The sequence below is a fragment of the Strigops habroptila genome, chromosome 1 (assembly GCF_004027225.2).
Source record: "Strigops habroptila isolate Jane chromosome 1, bStrHab1.2.pri, whole genome shotgun sequence".
Classification (NCBI taxonomy): domain Eukaryota; kingdom Metazoa; phylum Chordata; class Aves; order Psittaciformes; family Psittacidae; genus Strigops; species Strigops habroptila.
In genome coordinates this window covers 135,710,412-135,730,797 of record NC_044277.2, presented here as the reverse complement: position 1 = coordinate 135,730,797, position 20,386 = coordinate 135,710,412, and the positions used below count along the sequence as shown (strand labels likewise).

General features: G+C 36.9%; 1 protein-coding gene across 1 annotated transcript; it reads left to right on the top strand.

The window, feature by feature from the left end:
- The first annotated feature begins 5,007 nt into the window (after nt 1-5,007).
- Nucleotides 5,008-19,557, top strand: EFHB (EF-hand domain family member B). The gene is given in 12 exon segments (XM_030485234.1): nt 5,008-5,119; nt 5,405-5,467; nt 6,303-6,446; nt 7,802-7,979; nt 9,936-10,066; nt 10,808-10,815; nt 12,266-12,351; nt 13,658-13,812; nt 14,591-14,798; nt 15,157-15,357; nt 15,887-16,068; nt 19,299-19,557. Coding segments are annotated over 12 exon segments (1,587 nt in total). The 5' UTR covers nt 5,008-5,053; the 3' UTR covers nt 19,464-19,557.
- The last annotated feature ends 829 nt before the right edge of the window (nt 19,558-20,386 follow it).

Genomic DNA, 20,386 nt, shown 5'->3' with positions numbered 1-20,386 from the left:
GGAAGAAGAGAAAGCCTTGACCCTGTGCAAGCACTGTTCAGCAGTAGCTGAAGTATTGCTTTGTTATCCACACGATTTTAGTCACAAATCCAAACCATAGCACCATACAGAAGAAGATTAACTGCATCCCAGCCAGATCCAGTACATACACGAACAGTTTTGGATTCAAAAAAAAAAAAAAAAACGGAAAATTACACTGAATCTTTAGAATGACTTGAACTTAAATTCAATTTAGAGATTAAATGCTCATGTCATACATGGCATTTCATGTTTCGTTTGAAAACATGTAGAGTCAGTCATGGAAGGTATGAGGCTAGTGCATTTCCGTTTCCATCTGCAAGCTTGCACCTCCTGAGTAAGTTGTGATACCCTAGAGCTGCAGAGTTGGTTGGATCAGCCATTGATGTCGTACAGAAATTATACACTGAAAGACATAGTTTCATAGTGGCTCCAGTGACTGAACCAACTCATCTTTGGCTGCAGGCTGCTTAGATCTGGTGCAGATGACAGTGAGTTCAGAGAAGACAAAGAGCCAAGAACCACCTGTTTAGTAGCAAGCTTTGGTTAGGTGTAATGTGAAACCACTTGCTCAGTTTGCCAGGAAGAATGAGAGAAAATACAAAACAATGCATTGATGTTCAGAAAAGAACTGTAACGTTATATATGAGGGATCAGATATTCTGTATTTCTAACATAAATACTTTCTAAAATCAGTATAATCTTTCAGATTATGAATTGTGTCTGAAATTCAAGGCTGAATGGAATATTTTTACAGGAATTACATGATACAGTTAGACTGATGAAAAGAGGGCAAAAATGATAAAGAATGTGTTGCTTTCACATAAAATATTAGAAGTTTTCCTTTTCAAATACCTGTCAGCAGACTTAGGATACATTGCAGTAGGCCATTTTACTGAACCTGCTAGCATGAATGCAAATCTCTCATACTTTTTGTCTGTTGAGTATATAGAGGGTCCATTTTTTGGATGATGTAGTGAATGCACAACAGTGGAGCTACGATACTGGTGTGCCGCTATAACGCGTGTTCATGCATGAGGGTCCTACTGGCTAGCTAACTCCCTGACCACAACACAGAGCTATAGTATGTCTTTCCTGCTTTCAGAAACTCCCAAATTGTTCGTTGCTGCTTGATGCTGACACACAGTGTGAGCAAACAGCAAAGATTCTGTAATGTGTGAAATAGAGGTAGGCAAGCGTGTCGCAGTAACCAGATGACCAAGTTCCAGTTACTGTGTTTTGGCCTTGACAGGTCTCTCTGAATGTTAGCAATGAACGTGAGTTTCTTCTGTTGTAGTCTGGACAAATAGCTATTTGAAAGAAATCTGTGAAATCAACTGGATAGCCCTACCAGTGATGATGTTTTCATATTTTATGTATCTTGGGTCATATGTCAAATACCAAAAGTGAAACTATGTTGGATGATGTTAACAAAAAAAATTATGTTAGTGGTTCATAATTGCATGGGTTTCTATCTATTTCAGCATTTCTCTGCAGAGTTTAATAATATGCTCTCTTCAGGTTTTTTGTGTTTAAATCTGACTCCATAGATGTAATAAGAAGTGGAAACAGATTTTAGAGGACACGCAGAACCTCTTCATTCTGTTTTAACTCCCCCCCCCCCCCCTTGTTTTTTGACGTGTCCATCTGCTATAGTATCTTTTTTTCTGTCTTCTATCTCTGCTTGTGTACATTGTTCCTGTGCATCCATTGGTTTGGTCATATCGTAGCATATAAGGTGCAGCTTATTTCTAACTGTAAATGAGTGGAATAAAAACCATGGAAGTAACCAGGTAATAACAACAGCAAAGTGTATCAGCATGGCTGACATCCTTCAAGAGTTTCACAACATTTGCAGCCTTTTACATTGAGTTTATGCCTTCAGAGACGTCAGGAAATTTTAAATGTAATGCTTTTGACTGCTGTCTATGCCAGCACCATATTCAAAATGAGAACTGTGTTGCAGAACATGGGGTCTTTGTGCTTCATACAGAAAGTAAAATTAAGGGGTTTAGGCAGTTTCCATTCCTCAGTTTTAGCCTGAACAAGACAGAAGGCGGCGCTGTATTTGGGGAATGAGATGTCAGCAAATAGTGGTAACTTTCAAATGAAGTACTGCTGTACAAGGGAATATTTTGTTGAGTATTTTCCAAAACAGATTTCTACAGATATGTATGTTTGGGGTTTTTTTGTTTGTTTGATTGGGGTTTTTTTTTAATGTAGGAGATGAAAAATTCATGCTGAAGTCAAGAAAGTTTTGATTTTTTTTTTTTCCTAAAATGGAGTTAATTTTTGTTAATTCTTCAACTTATCTTTAAAATTTACAGACCCTTCTTATCCTAGAAATATTCTTCCTGTACACCAGTTAACTTTCGATCTGAGAAAGAGTGAATATGGCAGTGGTTCCTAAAATGAACAGAACTATAGGGAGAAGGTGCAGCTCCTTCTTTGGATACATCTACACGGAACTTTGAGTTCGCATTTTGTATTTGCACTCTGGGCTTTAGGAAAACACCTAGAAAATAGAGGTAAGAAACTCTTAACTCTTACTACCCTTTCTCATACCGTGCAACCACTCACAATATGCTGAGAATGCACTTAGCCTGACTTCTACCAGGCTGAATCCTGTCTACTTTTAATGCAATTTATATGGAGGGAAAATATGTCCAAATTCATCCATTACTATTTTAGTTTAACTTCTGTGGCTTCAACATTAACATTTTTAAGATTTTTTTTTTTTCTGGTATGGGTTGAAAATGCTGATACAGTTTTTACAGCTTAATAGTAGATTTTGGTGTGTGGATTTTTTGATGTTTGTTTGCATTATTTACCTTTTTACTAGCTAGCTTTCTACAGTATCCACCCTTCTATAGTAATTCATAATAGAAGCAGCTCCTGTAGATAAAAATGTTTCCTGCTTTCTCTGGCACGTGGATGCATCTCCTGTGGAAAGCAGTCAGTGAGGCATCTCCCTGTTCCACGAAGAGGCTAGCAAATGAGAGCATTTGTAAGAGCAGGTTTTTTGCCTGAGAGGGTTTAGGATTTGCTTCCAAGAGATGTGTGAATGCTGAGAAAAGCATGTATATTGTTAGTAGGTTTCAACTTGATTTATAGGGACCCACATTTCTGCTGAAAAAAACCCAGAGGAGCAAACCAGAGAAGCCTGAGGACTTCTGCTCTACTTGTTTCTGCAATAGGCATTCTTTTTACATGGTCAGGTCCTATTTTTCTGCCTTTGACCCAACCCACTCCGTAGGGGCCGAGTAGATTCTTTTAATCAGCAAGTGTGGCCACCTAGTGGGGGAAAAAAAAAAAGGTAAAAATAAATTAAATAACGGCATGTAGGAAAAACGGTAATACCTTGAGCACAGGTAGATGCCCAGCTAGAAAAACAACAAACACAAGAGTAAAAATTCAAGCCCCAGTGTCTCATGCCTTGCTATTACCATATAATTTTCACAATCCTATATTTTGCTTTTCCTCTGTATAAATAGTTCTCTCTTGTTCCGACAGCTTTATCCTTATCCAGTTAGTCCTCTTAACCAGATCAAATTCATCCCTAATTTCTAACACCTGAACTTCTGTTTAAATCTCAATTTAGCCTTTACTAGATATTGCACCTGACGGATGGATCACAAGGCAAGACATAACCTATCATTTTATTTTGTTTATTAAATTACCAACAATTACTGCTTTATTTGGCAGGCACACTCTAAATTTCAACAACAAATACAGTTGAAATATGAAATGAACTGAACATGTTGAGAATGTGCAAGAGCATCTTTACTTTCCAACTGGTCGTGGATGTTCTATATCAGCGGGGCAGTACAGGCATGTCTACAGCCGAAAAGCACACCTAATTTTGAGGAAGGGCACAGGCATGGCCACAGCTAAATTATAGCTGATGATAACAGCTGTTACCTGAGAACATGAAGCTATGTTCATGCACACTAGAAGCTAGCTGATCATAGTACTGACATGTGCTGTTGGTGCCTCTGGCAGCCAGAGCAGGTAGTCAGGCACCCCTAGCGCCTGGTGGCCCAGTCATCACAGAACAATCGCTGCCCCAGCCTCTCATCTTCCATTTGTAGGAAAGGGTCCTGAGAATTCAGTTTTAATTTAGCTTCCTTCATTGTAAATCCTTATCAAACAAATGTTAGATCCAAGAATAAAATGGCAGCAGCTGGTAATGTTTGTTAATTAATTACGGTTAAGTTCTGTATGTTTATCTAAAATTGGTTTTGCCGTCATAGGGCTATGGAGAATGCAGCAGGATGTGATTAAATTGAGATGTTTTGCTGGGAAGAAGGGGCGAGGTTACTAAATGTCAACTGAGAGTAAAAGTCTTTGTAAGAGTTGAGGGGCTTTTAAACAGGGTGAAACTTTTTCAGTCTTACCCACGCTGCTTTTTCGGAAGAATACACGTCTATTTCGAAAAGACAAACACATTGCTTTAGATACACGATGTGCTGAGACATCAAAGACAAACAGTAAGAGCATTCACATGTCCTCATGGGAGTTTCAGTTTTCTTTAAAGCAACAGTCTCAGTGTAAAATATTTTATTAATACCTTTATACATGGGATGTTTGTGAAAGGGGCTATATTTTTTATTAGAATAATTAATAAAGATTTAGATTGGTCAGACTTCTGACCATGTAAGACCTTTCTTTCTTTCAACCCGAAAAAGAGCCAAGCCACCTGTCTGAAAGCTGGTGGATTTTCAGGGACTTCAATAATTGCTCTAAGAAACATACTATCTCCGCAGTTGCACCCTAATTGCTTTCTTATATCATGAGGGTTACAAAATAGCTTGAGCGCAACTTCTTTCCATGCTTTCTCCAGGGAGTGCCAAGGAGATGGCGGGAGGGCTGTGAGGGGGTAGGACAGTGGGTGCTGGGGAAATGGCGGGGCCATGAGGGGCCCCCCGCCCTGCAGGAGCACTCTCGCCGCCGCTGCCTGCAGGGGGCGCGGTGGCGCCGGTCGCCGCCGTTACCAAGCGAGCGGCGCAAACGGCCGCCGCGGCCTCATGGCGCCATGGAGAGGCAGCTGCGGCCCGTCTACGAGGGGAGGTTCACCGACTGGTTTCCCGAGCTGTCGGCCGTGAGTGCGTTCGCCGAACGGGTCCCGCCGTTGCCGCGGAGCTGGCTGCCCGCTCTCTGCGCCCTTCTGGGGCCGGGGCCTCGCCGTGGGTTGAAGGAAGAGGCTGGAGGATGTGGGGCGGGCAGGCACCTCTCCCTGCGACCCCCTTCTCCCCCTACCCCTCCCAATGCATGTGGCTCCTTTTTTGCCCCCTTTTATCAAAGCGGGGATAGTTAGAAACATCTTGTGCAAGGTGTCAGATCCCCGTTTGCCTAGTTATGCCTAATTTTTGATTGTGTTGTTTAGGCTGGAAAGTTGCTTTTCACTGGCGATACGGCTGCGGGTTGCCTGACTGAGGTTTTACTCAGGGTGAGTTGGTTTTTCAGATGCTCCTTGTGGAACTTTACTAACGATTTCCCATTAGAGATTGTGCTTTGAGACAAGAGTGAAACCGTTTTCGTTTTTTCCTACCTCCCTTCTCTTTAGAAACTACTATTTTTTTTTTTTTTTCCCAAGTTAGTTTTTGTCACATGGGATCATAGAGAATAGCTGGTGGGAAGTCAGACACTTCTGGCAGTTCTTTTTAACTCTGTGTTTTACAAAATCCATCATGCTTTCTTAGATGGGGCTAAGTAGAATTGGTTCAGACAGTTTTTCCCTAGTAATACAATTATAGTGATGATTAGGAATTGTTATTACTTCTGATGGAGGTCTTTTACAAAGATGCTGCTCAGAATTGTTCTTCCCACCTGCCTCTGAAGAGTCAGAGGTCACTGAGACACAAACGGATCCCTTGAATAACAGCTCTCCCTTTAAATGGGTGGTTAAAATAATTTTTGAAATTGCTTCATTGATGGTGAATCAGGTTGAAGGTTTCTGAAATTGATAAATGCCGTATAAATGAAGCTTCATGAAGTATACATGAAGAAGTGGTGGTTGTCTTAAAGGTGGAACCTGATAACTGAAACTTAGCAACTCTCTCATTACTTCTGTTGCTGGTTTGATAAAATTTCGGCTGAACTATGTCAACCATATGCTCAGAAGATCAGCATCTGCAGGAACATATGCATATGTTACAGCCCTAAAACATCCTCATATTTTGTTCTTACCTTGGTGGAATCACACCGAAATGGCTGCAGTATGTTTTCTTTAATACACTGTGAATATCTGGTGTAAAATTGTTTTTGCTTTGCTTTATATGTAGCCCATTACTCCACCTACTGTGCGAAAGTTTCGAAATACAACAAATCCAGCTCCTGGTGTTGAAAGAATATTCTACGGCAGAGCAGATGATCCTGACATTGCATCTCACTTGACACATGGCATAGAGTCACGTCCTTCACACAGTGTAAGAATGTGACTTGTTTACTTTTGTTTAAGAATGGACTGCTTAAGAATGCTGTTAATAAGAACAACTGATTTCTTCATAGTCAGGGATAAAGTTACGCAGCTGAGTGATTTACACTGCAGCGTTTCACTGCTATTGTGGATTATCTGAATTCTGAGGTCAATTAATAGGGTTTAATTAGCATGATTGAAATAGGAAAACACTTCAAGTTCAGTGGCTTCTACCAGTGACAACTTTGCAATGACTACTGAATTATTCATGTAATTTCAACATTTAAGCTAGTGAACAGCCTTCTACCCACAAATTTTGCTGCTTTCTTCTTTACTGATTACAGAGGTAAAACCTGTTGAGCTCTTGTCAAGAGAACTGCTGAGAACGTGCTTATGGTTCAGTGTAATTATTATGTATTCTTTCTTATGTTTGAGTTGAAACTGACTTTGTTAGCTAAAAGTGATGTTTTGGATATGTCAGACCATTTTGTGTGTATTCTTCAGAAATTATTTTTGTAATCTGTATTCAACTGAGGAGATCATTGGTGTTTTTTATCACATAATTATTGTTAAAATCCCTGAAAATAACAATTGTATTAGTAAAATACACTGTTATGATACATTGCATCAGCAGAATTGGGAGTAGCTGTTTAGAGGATAGTCTTCACCAGTAGATAATAGATGTTTTTAATCATAAGCAGCAGGAGACTGCATTCCAGAGATGTTATTATTTGTTTTCATACTTAAGGTTTGGTCATTATTATAATTTGACTGTAGTTTATAATGTACATTAAGAAAAGAAAGGCTGCAGTCTGAAATGCCATCCAAGGTAGGAAAATTCAGTGTTAAAACATTTTTCTTCTAAGTACAAGATAATCTGCAGTTTAGTATCTAGCATGTGTTCTATGCTTCCCGCATTTCCAGCTTAATCGGAAAGCTTTTTTATAGCAGTTATTGACAGGCTTAAAAATGTACTAGTATTTTTCAGTTGTAACAAAGAAACAAGCAACTGAGAACATTTGGTAGCTAGTAGGGCTTTTGGCTGTGTTCCAGATCTGTCTTTGGAGACTTCCCTGGGGAACTGTTTAGGTAGCTGACAACTTACCTTCCCAACTATTCTAATAGGGCTAATAAAAGATACTACCTTGACCTGTGAATCTGTCTTCCATAGATGGGAGCAAACGTTGACCATGTAGCTCTCTTGCAACAGTTATGTTTATCTCAGTTTCTGTGATTTTTACTTTTTTCCCTAGTCCCATGTCATTATGCTGTAAGATTCCTATAGATTGACTAGAAACGTGGTAAGAAGTATCATTTTTCCACAGTATTAGCATATTCATTAACAATGTACTGTTTAAAATTAAGAATAAACCAGACAAAACACCCATCTCCCTTACCTTCCCCAACCGTATATTTATTCCTTACTTTCCAGATGTATCAGGTGGAAAGCTTATAAATCTACCAAAAACTTTTGAGGAAGTAGATAAAGAAGCCAGAGAAGGACATGATCTGTACATTGTGTCACACAGCGATTATTATGTGGGTAAGTTCAAAAGCTGATAAAAAGTTCTAATATAAATAAAGGTAATTTTTCCTCTTTGTATGTTCAACACTTACTGTAAACTATTTTCTGAGATATAAACTATTATTTCTTATTACTGTATTAATAGAATATTCCTTTTAAAAGTAAGGATGTGAAGAAAATACTTACATGCAACTGAGAAGGCATGACCTGTTTCTATAAATGTAGATCACTCTGTGGTGAGTGCATTAGACAGTATAGGAACTTAATGAAGGAGTTGGAAGCCTGATTTCTTTTAGGTGCTGTTTGAAAAACAAAGTATTTCCAGGAAACTAGAAACTCATAGATGCCCTGGTTGCTTATTGAGTTTGGCATTGTCTATGCCGCTGAGAGCAATCTCAGATTTAAAGCCAAAGCCCATTCCAGTACTTTCACCTCTGGTTCCTCTCTTGTCAGGATCCGAACAGAATTTCAGGGCAGCTAGACTTTTTGATGGGGAGCTCAGCATCATGCTCTGGTTACAAGGAATTTCAGGCTGCTGACTGGCTTTCTGGAATGCAGGTTCCTCAGCCTACAGCACCTTCCTGTGAGTCTGTCCCATGGCTTCTCTCTCTGCCCTTCGAGTGGGCTGTGCATCCACTGCTTCAGCCTCTAGGGGCTGTACCTGTGTGGTCTGCTCTGGGATGGTTACCCTTTATCTCATAGGTCTGTGCAGGATCAGAGTGGCAAACAACAATCTGAAGTCCAGTACGTATATTACTTTTGCAGCCACTTCTATTTTTCCCAGTTCCATCATTTCCACTTAGGCTGAGAAACTTACATTTCTGCTCTATAAGATTAGTGTTACAATAAAATTGTCCATTGCACTGGTACCAGCAGTTTTGTAGGTATAGCCCAAACATGTGAGAAACTGCAGTACAGGTATTTCAGTTGTAGTAATGTAAATTTGATATGGAGGCAGTTACATAAAAGTGAAATTATAGTACTGTGTTATCTCACTGAGAGATTCTGCTACAAGTACTATTTTTATAAATTGGCCAAACTTGTAATTTCATTTCTGCAATTTCACACCTTTCTTAGGTTTTTTAGTGGAATTGTTCATTATCTGTTTCTGTCTCCTTTGTAACTTCCATCCACAAAATCATGGAGAGGCCAAGACAAAACCAGACAGACATCAGGGAAAAAAAAGTCACTATGTGCCCCAGTTTTGAACAATAACATGAAAATTCCAAGCTGCCTTAGAGCCAGAGGATGCCCTTATTAGAAAGCGTGCAGTGAATAATGCTTTTTGAAAGTTCTAATTGCCATTCTTTTCAAAAGATGATTGAAAAGAGATTGAAGAAACAAAATTATATTTTTTTCTGTGACAGGAAACGTGCTTGCAGCGAGCACTTATGTGATATTCTTGGATGTGAAATTTCCTTTTATAGGCAAGACTGGATTAATAGATGCATGAACAATTAGGTAGTATCTTGTTTACAGTGAAGTCAGTGGCAAAACTTCCATTGAAGTCAACATAGCAAGAGTATATCTGAAAGTGCAGCACCTCAAAACCACTTTGTTTCCTTTTAGCTTTTTTTTTTTTTTAACAAATAGTAAATTAAACAGTACATGTCTCTGCTCAGCTACGGATATTATCAGGTGGTTTGATTGCATGACCCTTACTACTTAGGCTACCTAGTATTTTTGCATTAATTCTGTTGAGCTTGCCTTCATTCAGACATAAAAGTACATCCAACTATTTTACCAGTGAAGCAGTTTTTGCTTTTTATTTTTCTTTTTATCTTCGCTTTTAACAGTGAGATTATTCATAAGTACTTAATAAACATGAGGAATGCAAATTACTTATCTTTAATTGAACAGAATTGTTAATTAGTTATTTGCTTCTGTTTCTTTATTGTTTTGTCTTAAGAATGAAGAGACTTAGTACATTTTTCTTCCCAAAAATACAGGTTGAAATGCTTTCTTTTTCCACAGGGGAAGCAATAAATAGGAAGTATGTCTCTCCAAACTTCAGTGAGTCTTTTGTTTATGGAATAAAACCCCCTCACTTTAAAGATGGGCGATACGTATCCAAATCCTTAAATTGGCACTCTGCTCCGGAATCGTAAGTTGCAAAGAGTTAACTAGTTACATAGTGGTGTGAGTTCTCAAGAAGAGTGAATCTTCATATTTGAAGATAATTTTACATCTCAGAATACTGTCCATAGCTATATTAAACTGAATAGAAATTGCAAGGAATAATTTTCAGAATAGTTTGCCCAAATCAGTTCTAGCATATTACTACACTTTATGTCTTTAGCATTATGTAGACGCTTTTGATTTTAAATGGGAAGATTTTTCAATTACTAGATCTGTGTTTGTCTTGCAGAGGTTGCTGTTTCCTTCTAACATATAATATTTCTAATATTATTGAAAAATGGTTGAGTATTGTTAAATAAATATGTGTGAGAGTTATTGTCATGATTTGTAAGAAGACAGCAGAAAAAATCGTATCAAAACAGTAAAGATTTGAAGGAAAAGATTTCAGCCTCATCTTGGAAAAATCCTTATGTAAGCAAAACCAAGAACAAAATTCACTCATTTTTGCAAAGTCTCCAGTATCTCTTTCTGTCTTGCTTAAAAATGATAATTGTGTAATCAGTACTTCCATTGCACCACTCAGTTACAATAAGGGACTTTCTGCTTGCCCTTATTAGGCTGATAAGTACACTAGTTACTAATGAGGGCTGTACTGTGTCTGTGCAGTGAAGTCTTACTGTTGAAATGGTCTGTGTCTGAACTGATCAAATATACATATAGCAAATTACAAGCACACTCTAACACTTTATTTCCCCTGTCTTTTGTAGTTAGGAAGGTTTGAAAGAACTGTAATGTTTCACCTACTTGAGGACTTGACCATTTTGCTTACTCTGACACTACTTTTGGTCGTATTTGTTACATCACCTGTATTCTTACTTTATTACTTCCTTGGAAAAGGACATGGAACTAAGTTGTGGTGTTACCTAGCATCATGTCTCAATCTCAGTTGAATCATTGCAATGCCTTCTAAATCTCAGGTGATCAGGAACAGCTTTTTAGTTTTACAGAACAGTGCTTATGAAAGGCTACAGTAGTCCTAAGGTACTGTGTGGTCAGGATCCAGCTGTGCCACAAATTTAGGGTTCCTAAACCTATACAAAAACTGTCTTTTCAGATGCTCTAGATTTCTGCAAAATCGTATCTGAAGACTCACAAACAACATTACTGATTTTGTAGCAAAATTTAATTTTAAGCTCAAGATCATGGGTTTATGTGACTCTGGAGGACATGCCCATAGTACCTGGTAAGGAGTGAACACAGATATGAGCCAGTTTCTCCTCTCCTCTTCACTGTGTCCCAGAATGCTGTGAAGTAGACCTGGAGTGTGAGCAACACGAGGCACTATGGTCAGTCAGTCAGAGAATATGGGTTGCAGTGCAAGCTCAAACCCAGCACTAATATGACAAGTACAAACTAACATAATTTTATTTAGTGAATTTTATACCATCCACATCCTGCGCATAACAGGAGAAAAGAAAAACACACAGTAGTTTTTAGATTACAGTGCTTCCATCTCTGTGTGGTTGTGGTTTTTTATGTTTGTTTGGTTTATATTTTAGAACAAAGTACTGATTCTGTTTTCAAATTTGATGGAGATTTGATTCATGTGACAGTTTTAATTATTAAACATAGAGATAAAATGAACATTGCATCTTTTTCAAATTAATGGACGAATAGATCTTTAATGTCACCAACAGCATCTTAATTTTCTGGTAAATAAAACTGGGCCAAGTTTTCCAGATGGATATCGGCTTGCTTTCTGGTTTTGGTAGACACGAAATTGCATGTGAAAAAGCGGAGATGTGATTCCACTTCAGTTAAAAGTAGTTTATTTGGAGACATTATTTCAATTGGAGATCTGTTTTGTCCTAAACATTCCTATTATTTTACTAGTATGTTACAAGGACTTTTCTCACTCATTTCTATCATCGTAGGGAAAAAAAAAATTAACATAGAATATTTTTCCTTTTAATGAGTATAAATATGTTCAAAATGTTAATGTTTACATTTGGTTCTGTTATATTACAGACAGCAAATGTTCCAAACAGGTTTATAAAGGGATGCTTTTCTGGAATAGTGACTTCAAAGAAAGTACTGATAAACAAATTTCAGTGAACATAGGTGAACTATGTGTATCATCCCGTATTATATAACAGATCCAATTAATTTTTTAATAATAGCACAGGGTTTATTTTGGCTATTAAACTATTTGAAAATTAACAAAGGAATGTGCTTATTAACAGTATAGCAGAAACTAAGAATGTTCCCTCAGACCGTACATTTGGAGTGTCACTCTGTCCATATAAATATGGTAAGTTCAGGGGCAGAATAAAATCTTATCATGTTGAAACTATGCTGAATTAATTACTGTTGGTTGTATAGTATATAATTTTCCCAAAATCTTCAGGGAAAGGTACAGAAATTTAAAAGTGATAGTAAAGTTTTGGAGGGAAAATTTGAGATGAAGTGAAATTGCTAGTGAGAAAAAAATGAATGTCAGAAATAGAGAAACAGTAGAAAACTCATATTGACATCTAAGTGACAAAGTTAAAATGGTTATTTAAATCAGTGAGGTGTCTTTCTTCTCAATTATTTTTCCAGCATTTCTATAAAAAACATAAAAATAATTAGCAGTAAATAAGAATATGTTTTTGAAGGTAGCAGAGAGGCGGGAAATGGAAATGAAAATAAAAAAAGTATTATCATTATGACAAAATTTTGAAAGTCAACTCAAATAGTCAGTATTGGGATTGATGGTATTTTAAAATTGTGTTTTACAACTAGGGAACATAGCGAACAGGCAGCAAAAAGGGGAAGTGGCTCAAAGTTATTAAATAAGTCAAGACCAGAGAAGGCTTGTTCAGATTCTGCATTTATACATTTATACACGCTTTACCATGTAGTGTAATAAAGTTAAATATTTTAAATATGTAGGTATGCTTGTCCTATAAGGAACAGCAGAAGGAACTGAACAAAAAAATTCATTATTAACAAATAGAAAATGTATGTCCATTTCTGCTAGAAGGGGATTAGATGGGCTACTCATATTTGTTACTGGACTCTGAATGAAATTCCACTCCAGAAAGTGACCTTGGTGCTTGGGGACCTGGAGGAGGACTATAGCTCAGTGTGCCAAAGTGTTTAAAAATACTAATAAACTTAGGATATGTAGAAAGTGGGAAAAGTAACACAAAAATAGTGGATTGTTTTTCTAGAAATCAATGGTATATAGTTATCTAAAATATTACATTGACTTTCACATTGGTTCTGGTAAGAACCGCGATACAACAGACAGGAAGTGACAGATTAACAATAGATGTTCCTTTGTTCTCAACTATTTGGACATTGATAACCCTCTCTGCTGCCAGAAGCTTTTGGAATCAGTGGATGGATTTGTGAAGCCAAATATTTTAATTTGAAATTAAAATATTTCAAAAGTTTGATATTTACTGCATATGGGTAGAGAAATCATCATATGGACTGTTTGATCTTTTAATGAAATGTATCAGATGTTTAGCAGTGCTTAAAATCAGCATCTTGAAACTGAAATTTTCCTTTTAAAAAGTGTCAGTTTTCTGTATATGCACAACTAATTGAGGAAGTATTCATTTTTGTAGGAGTTGCTGATCTTATTCACCATGGGGTTCCATGTGAGATCCTCCATGGTAAAGACAGAGGGAGAACTCTTTTGACTGAAGTTCGGCAGAGTTTGAAGAAAGCTAACTATGAGAATTTTGACATGCTGCTAGAAGCATTCAGGCATTATGATAAGGTTAGTGCTTTGAAGAAGTATAAATGTGAAGGAATGTGTGACACAGCGCTCCATGCTGTGGAGATACAGACATGAAGAAACACAAGCTTAGCAAGGCAAGTATAGATGAAGACTATAAAGACAAGGTAGCTTAATAGTTATTCTATGTTCAATCTACTGTGATATGCTGTGGAATTAAACACAACAGTATTTACAGCCTTCCAGGTATATCCAAACAGCAAGCAAGGGGCATGTGAGCAGAAATAATCTTAGCAGTTTTCGCTCTTCAAAATTTGGTATTTCTTTTTAAAAGAAAAACAGTTGAAGGGATTATGTTCATATTTTCTTCCAAGCTATACTTTTTGACCGAGTCTCCAAGCAGCAGAATTTCAAATCTTTTTTTCTCTCTGGAAGAAAACGTATAACTGACATTTCATATACAACATAAATTGTAATGTATACAGAATGATTGATGCCTCACTTTCAAAAGAAATCTTGCTGAGGCTTTGCCTCAACATTTATGATCAGATTGTTATCTTGTCATAATACTCTGTCACACTCTTTTACTCTCAAATCGTTGTATTAAGTTGAAAATTATTTTTTGACACTTTTATATTCAGATTTTTAATTTCTGAATTACTAAGGGTTTCTTTTTGTATTCAGCAATTTTACTCTTCTGAAATGATGTGTCTGGTGCTATATTTATATATATATGTAAACACGAATGTGTATGTGTTCTTTTTGATGGAGCCATTTTATAATGGCTGTTGTAACAAGTGTTTTGTTTTATTTATAATAGAATGGTGATGGAATGATAGACAAGGACAGCCTATGAAAATCCTGTTTTCAGCTCAGTCTGAATGTAGATGATGAGCTCCTGGATTCCTTATTTGACTGTTGTGATTTGGATAAAGATGGTCTGATTAATTATTTGGAGTTCAGAAACTTTCTGAACTGGAAAAACAGAACAGCTGTTAAAGAGTTTGAAGAAAAAATAATTACAAAAGGTAGATGACTTAATACTGGGAAATTGTGGAGATGATCTTGTTCTTATAATAGCTATTGAAAGGACATTGCTGTCATTGGCTGGGTGCTCCTTTACAAGGGTAGGATTTAGAGAGTGCCTACCACTGACAGAGCCTCAAATACAAAGAGTTTTTCAGAACCCTGGAGTTCTGTGTTGGGTGTTGAGAATGTCGCATAAATTAGGAGAAAGTAAAAAATGTCTTAGAATCTTTATCAGAAATGCAGATTAATTATGTTACCTACTTTACAGTTTTTCAAGGATTTAAGCAATGATTTTTACGTCTTAGTCTATAATGTGCTGATAATAAGTCTTGGCTGTACCATAACTTTTGCTTATAGCAGAAAAAATGGATGCTCTTTTTCTGCCTGAAGACACAAAGATAAATGAGGAGCTGAAGCAGCAAGATCTTGTGTTAAAAGAACTGGGAAGCTCAGAAAAGACTCCAGAAATACTTACAAGACCAACAGATCATGTATTTGCAAATTATCAAACAACTTCTTCTCAGTACAATGCTGTAGTAGGTGGTCTCCCAACAACCTGTAAGTACGGTGAATGGTACTTCTCACTTCTGAGCATTATTTAAGACAAAGTCAGCAACAAGTTGAAAAAATATTGCTACAGGTTCTACTAACGTACAGTAGTGAATTAATTTATCTAAACTAAGCTTGTTTAGGATTGTGGCTTGGAAGTTGCTTGACGTGGGTATTTTGCATGGTTAATCGATTCAAAACATGATAGTTAATCTAGATGTCTTTGAGAAATTAAGCTAGTAACTTTACAACAATATTGTGTTGGAATCACCTAAAAACATTTTCATCTGGAAGTTCTGGGTAAGTACTAGAATATTACTGCAAGTTTTCCTGCTGTCATGCTTCATGATGTACCTGAAGCTAGAAATTCTAAAAATAGAAAAAAAGAGATGAGGAAGAAAATTATAAGACTTGTTATTGAACCTATATGTGACCAAGTATCAAATTTGTTCTTATTTCATACAAAATGTTTTTTTCCTCCTTGGCACTGTCTTTACATACAGGCTTTTCCATTCTGCCTGTTGATTGATTTCCACAGGTTGTCCAGTGCGTGGTGTTCCAAGTATTCATTCAGATCTTCCTGCTCCTCGAATTCGCCGCCTCAGTGACAGAACTAATTATGGTGACGATGCCAGTGCTTATGCATTATTGTTCCCTTCTGTCTTCAGTCAAAAGGGAGTGTATGAAAAAGACTTTTTAAGAACAAGACCGAAGGCAGAGGTACAGTACATTTCTTCAGAATAGTCTGAAGAAGAGGGCCTAGAAGGATGCTGGAGAGGGACTCTTCATCAGGGACTGTAGCGATAGGACAAGGGGTAATGGGTTCAAACTTAAACAGGGGAAGTTCAGGTTAGGTATAAGGAAGAAGTTCTTTACTGTGAGGGTGGTGAGGCACTGGAATGGGTTGCCCAGATAAGTGGTAAATACTCCATCCCTGGCAGTGTTCAAGGCCAGGTTGGACAGAGCCTTGGGTGACATGGTCCAGTGTGAGGCGTCCCTGCCCATGGCAGAAGGGTTAGAATAGATGATCTTAAGGTCCTTTCCAACCCAAACCATTCTATGATTCTTCCAAGATAAATGTACCTCTAGCCATGTGGGAATGAAAAGTCATATTATCAAATAAAGAGTTTGTAAAACTCACTGGGCCAGTATTACCATCTTTCTTTACATCCATTCAACTATCTGGTAAATATATGCTTTTCACATTCAAAATTATTCATAAATGTGATAGATACTAATTTTATTGAGATCCAACTTCAGTAAGTAATATAAGGAAGTACGTCAGGTTGTTGCTACTATCATGCTCAAATGCTGTGTCGAATGAGGGTTGGTAATTAGTCTGGGCTTAAGAGTCTGACAAGAGCAAGGCAGTGTGAAATTTCCATCCTTGCACATATTCAAATTTCTGAGCAAGGTCCTAAGCAACATCGTTTAATGGTAAATGGTAAAGTTAGTCCTGCTTTGATTACGTGGTTGGATGGATTATCTCCAAAGATCTCTTCTAACCTAAGTTATTTTATGATTCTCTGTCTTAAAAAAAAAAGTAAGATTTTTACAGGTGTGTAAAACTAGCTTCTATCACAGAGGGATGTTAAGTGGAAAATTTTACCGAAGGTGCCTCTCCTCAAACAAACATGCAGGTTTTGCTAATGGCAAATTCAGCAAACTGTTTGAATATACGTTTTAAGTGCTCTGCCGAGCCATGGTCGTAGGCTCAGATCTACAAAGGACTTTTACAGTGGTAGAGGATAAGAGGGAGTCACACCCCAACACTGTGTCCTCTCATATTTCTGAAGAGAAAGATAGGATGTGGGGACTCTGTGATTTTTCTATCTGATATCTCTGGGCGCTGCTACCACCCTATTATTTCACAGTCCAAATGCTGTGAACCCCACAAAAATGCTAAAACAACTTTTCTACTTTGTCAGTATTGTTTATTCTTTTGCTTCTACATTTTTATGCATTTTCTAGTGAAAAAATATTGAGAACTTCATTACCTGAAAGATAGTTTATGAGACAGTTGTAACAAAATGTGAAATTTCAATCTCAAGTGAGAAAAGCCTTGACAACCTCTACCTCTCTACTAGTGAATCTGGAAATTGAGTATGCATTTTATAGAAAAGCATGTTGCTAGTTAGTGGCTGGAGATGTAAAAGGTCTGGTGTCGTGTTTTATATGTGTCCATAAAATGGCTTGTCAGTGTGTTGTATACGTGAGCATTTACCATTTTATAATCTAGCTCTGAAGTGGGAAATCTGTGCATGAAGAATATAGCTAACAGTAAATAGAATTCATGCTTCCTTGAGAAGCCCATTATACCTGTCAGGCACTCTTTGAAGTTATAATGTTGCCTGAGATGTCATACTCCACTGCAGACTCTATGGGCTATGCAGAGTTCAGTACAGAACCACCTGTGAGTGTGTTAGATCACCCTATACTCATGTTTCAGTATTTTAGTGATGGTCTTTAATTTATTTTGATATGGAGCATTAATATTTTCAAACATGTAGTAGGTAATAAAATTATTACATGAAAGCCTAGAGTCATTTAATACTGCCAGGTTCGTTTGCATTCGTTTCTTAGAAATGAATGCAAATTCTCAGTAGAAAACAGTTTCATGAAGTGACTCTGTGTTACAGAAGAACAAAATAGTTCTAGAGCCTGCTGTTTTCTTTACTGGAATTCATCCCAGTCTACTGAAGAGAACAGAAATTACATAACTGAGTAATAGTGTGTAATTATATTCAATAAGATCATGCTAATAGTAGGTAAGGGTCAGTTTAACCCCATCTGTAAATCTGTGGTTTAGTCAGTGATTATTTTATGGCTGTTGATGAGTCAGGGCAGAGTTGTATTTTAATGTGGTGAAGCCAATTTATGAGAGCATGTAGTCCTTTATTTCCTTGGAGTGATATCCAGTAATGGAATAGTACTTTTAGTTTAACTTTTAAATTTTGCTAGCTTGTTGAAGACATTAGATCAAATCTGGTTTGTTTTCCTCATGAGTAATGTTATTGATTTAACTGAAACAACACCTATGCCTAAGGAAACAAAATTTAGTTCATGTTTTCCTCTTGTAATTTCAGCTGGCATAAACTGTCTTAGATTTATTGGCTAAGCTGAAGCTGTAGATTTGCTGTACTGTGAATCAGGCGTGTATTTATACGAAAGACAGTTTTAGAGAAAGATGAAAACAAGGTTGATTTGACTGTGTTAAAGGTCTTTACCGAAGCATGCATAAAATCTCCAGAGCATTAATGTAACACACATGTACACACACGATACAGATGAAGAAGCCAAAAGTTTGCTTATACTAACAAAGGTGCAAGTTACATCAATATTCTTCTAAAGCCGTCTTCCTCTAATGAGTCAACAGGTCAGCGTGCGAGGCATGCAGCAGGAAGCATCCAAGTGAAAAAACATGGGAAAAAAAAATACTTCTGCTGAATTGCTTTGGTGTAGAACTACAGCAAGACCTAAAGTTGATGTGAACCATTTCACTTTAGTCGCTTGACCCACTTCTCTATACCAAATTGAAGATCTTGAGTATAGTACTCTTGCTGTGAAATACAGGAAGTAATATGATCTATGTTGGTAACTGTGAACAGTAAAAATACAATGGATAAAAAGGACTTGACTTACAGCTTTTAAAAAACATTTATTTTTCCCTGAATCTTCTGTGTTTGGTTTTTCCAGTGTTGAAGTTGCATCAACATTACTTTATTAACTAAAGACAATTTTGTGCACCACAGCTTTCATCCCAATAAGATTCAGATTTCATTAAATAGGAATGTCTTTGGTTAAGGATGTAGGATGTGGTCTGTAGTTTTTATTTAAGAGTGGGAAAATATTGTTTGGCAGGTAGAGATTGCTAATATATGCAAAAGCCAGACTCTATATGCTTGAAAGAAAAATCTGACCAGAATTACACAAATTCTATTATTTTGTAGATTGCAGGAATTCTTCGCAACATTGGTGTGAACATTTCAGATGAAAGGTTTGAGGAGATATGGAAGCAAGCCTCTATGAAGCATCAGAAAGAAGAGGTTTGTGTAGAAAGCATCAAGAATGTACTGGATGTGATACATGCATCACATACAGAAACTAGTTGCTAATTCTAGTCTTTGGGCATTGCATTTATTTAAATTGACATTGCTTATAATTCTGGTGCTGAGAAAAATAAACATTTTCAATAACATGTTTACAGAACTCGAATTTGTTGTTAATTGTCTTTCTGAACAGTGGGTTCACCCCATGTATATGAATCTTACTGCTATCGTTGTGATTGTATGGAACTGGTATCCATAAAGAGGATGCAGCATGTTTTTAAATGGAATGAAAATATTTATCTTACATCCTTTATTTTATATATATATATATATATATTTTTTTTTTACAACATTTCTAAGTCTAAATAATAATATTTTGACTGTGGACACTTTTTGCATTTTTTAATTTATTTTTTTCTCTTATAAACAGAAGGACACTTTTGAAAATACTGAAGATAAATCTTTTGGCTAGGCAAGACCTCTTAAATCAGTGATCATAGAATGGCATCTTGCCTTGCTTCTAAGGTTCCATAATTTCTCGTCAATAAAGTAGTAGCTAACAGAGACCTGGTTTTGGGAAGTCCACAATTTGCATGAAGAAGTGCTTTACAGTAAGATACTAAAGAAACTGCATAGTCACGTGTATGGGATCAAAATTGTTGTCATGAAGTGTACTCCATAAGAACCCCTAGATTAAGAAGAGCTGAAATAAATGCCCAGTTGTGTGGCAAAGGGCTCATATTCTTTATGCAAGCTTATGGCTAGTAGGTAGTAGTAGTCAGCTTTCACAAACAGAATGGATATTTAGAGGTGTATGTGCACATTAAATAAAAACACAGGCTAGGTAGTCAGAAAAGTTTGGGAGGGCTTTCAGAGAGCTAACCTGTGACCACGGCAGTTTCTTGGTAAGAGGGATCTTCATAAATTAAAAACCCTTGAACATCGTTATGGAAATCTCAATGAATATATATGAAGTCCAGTAAGAATAA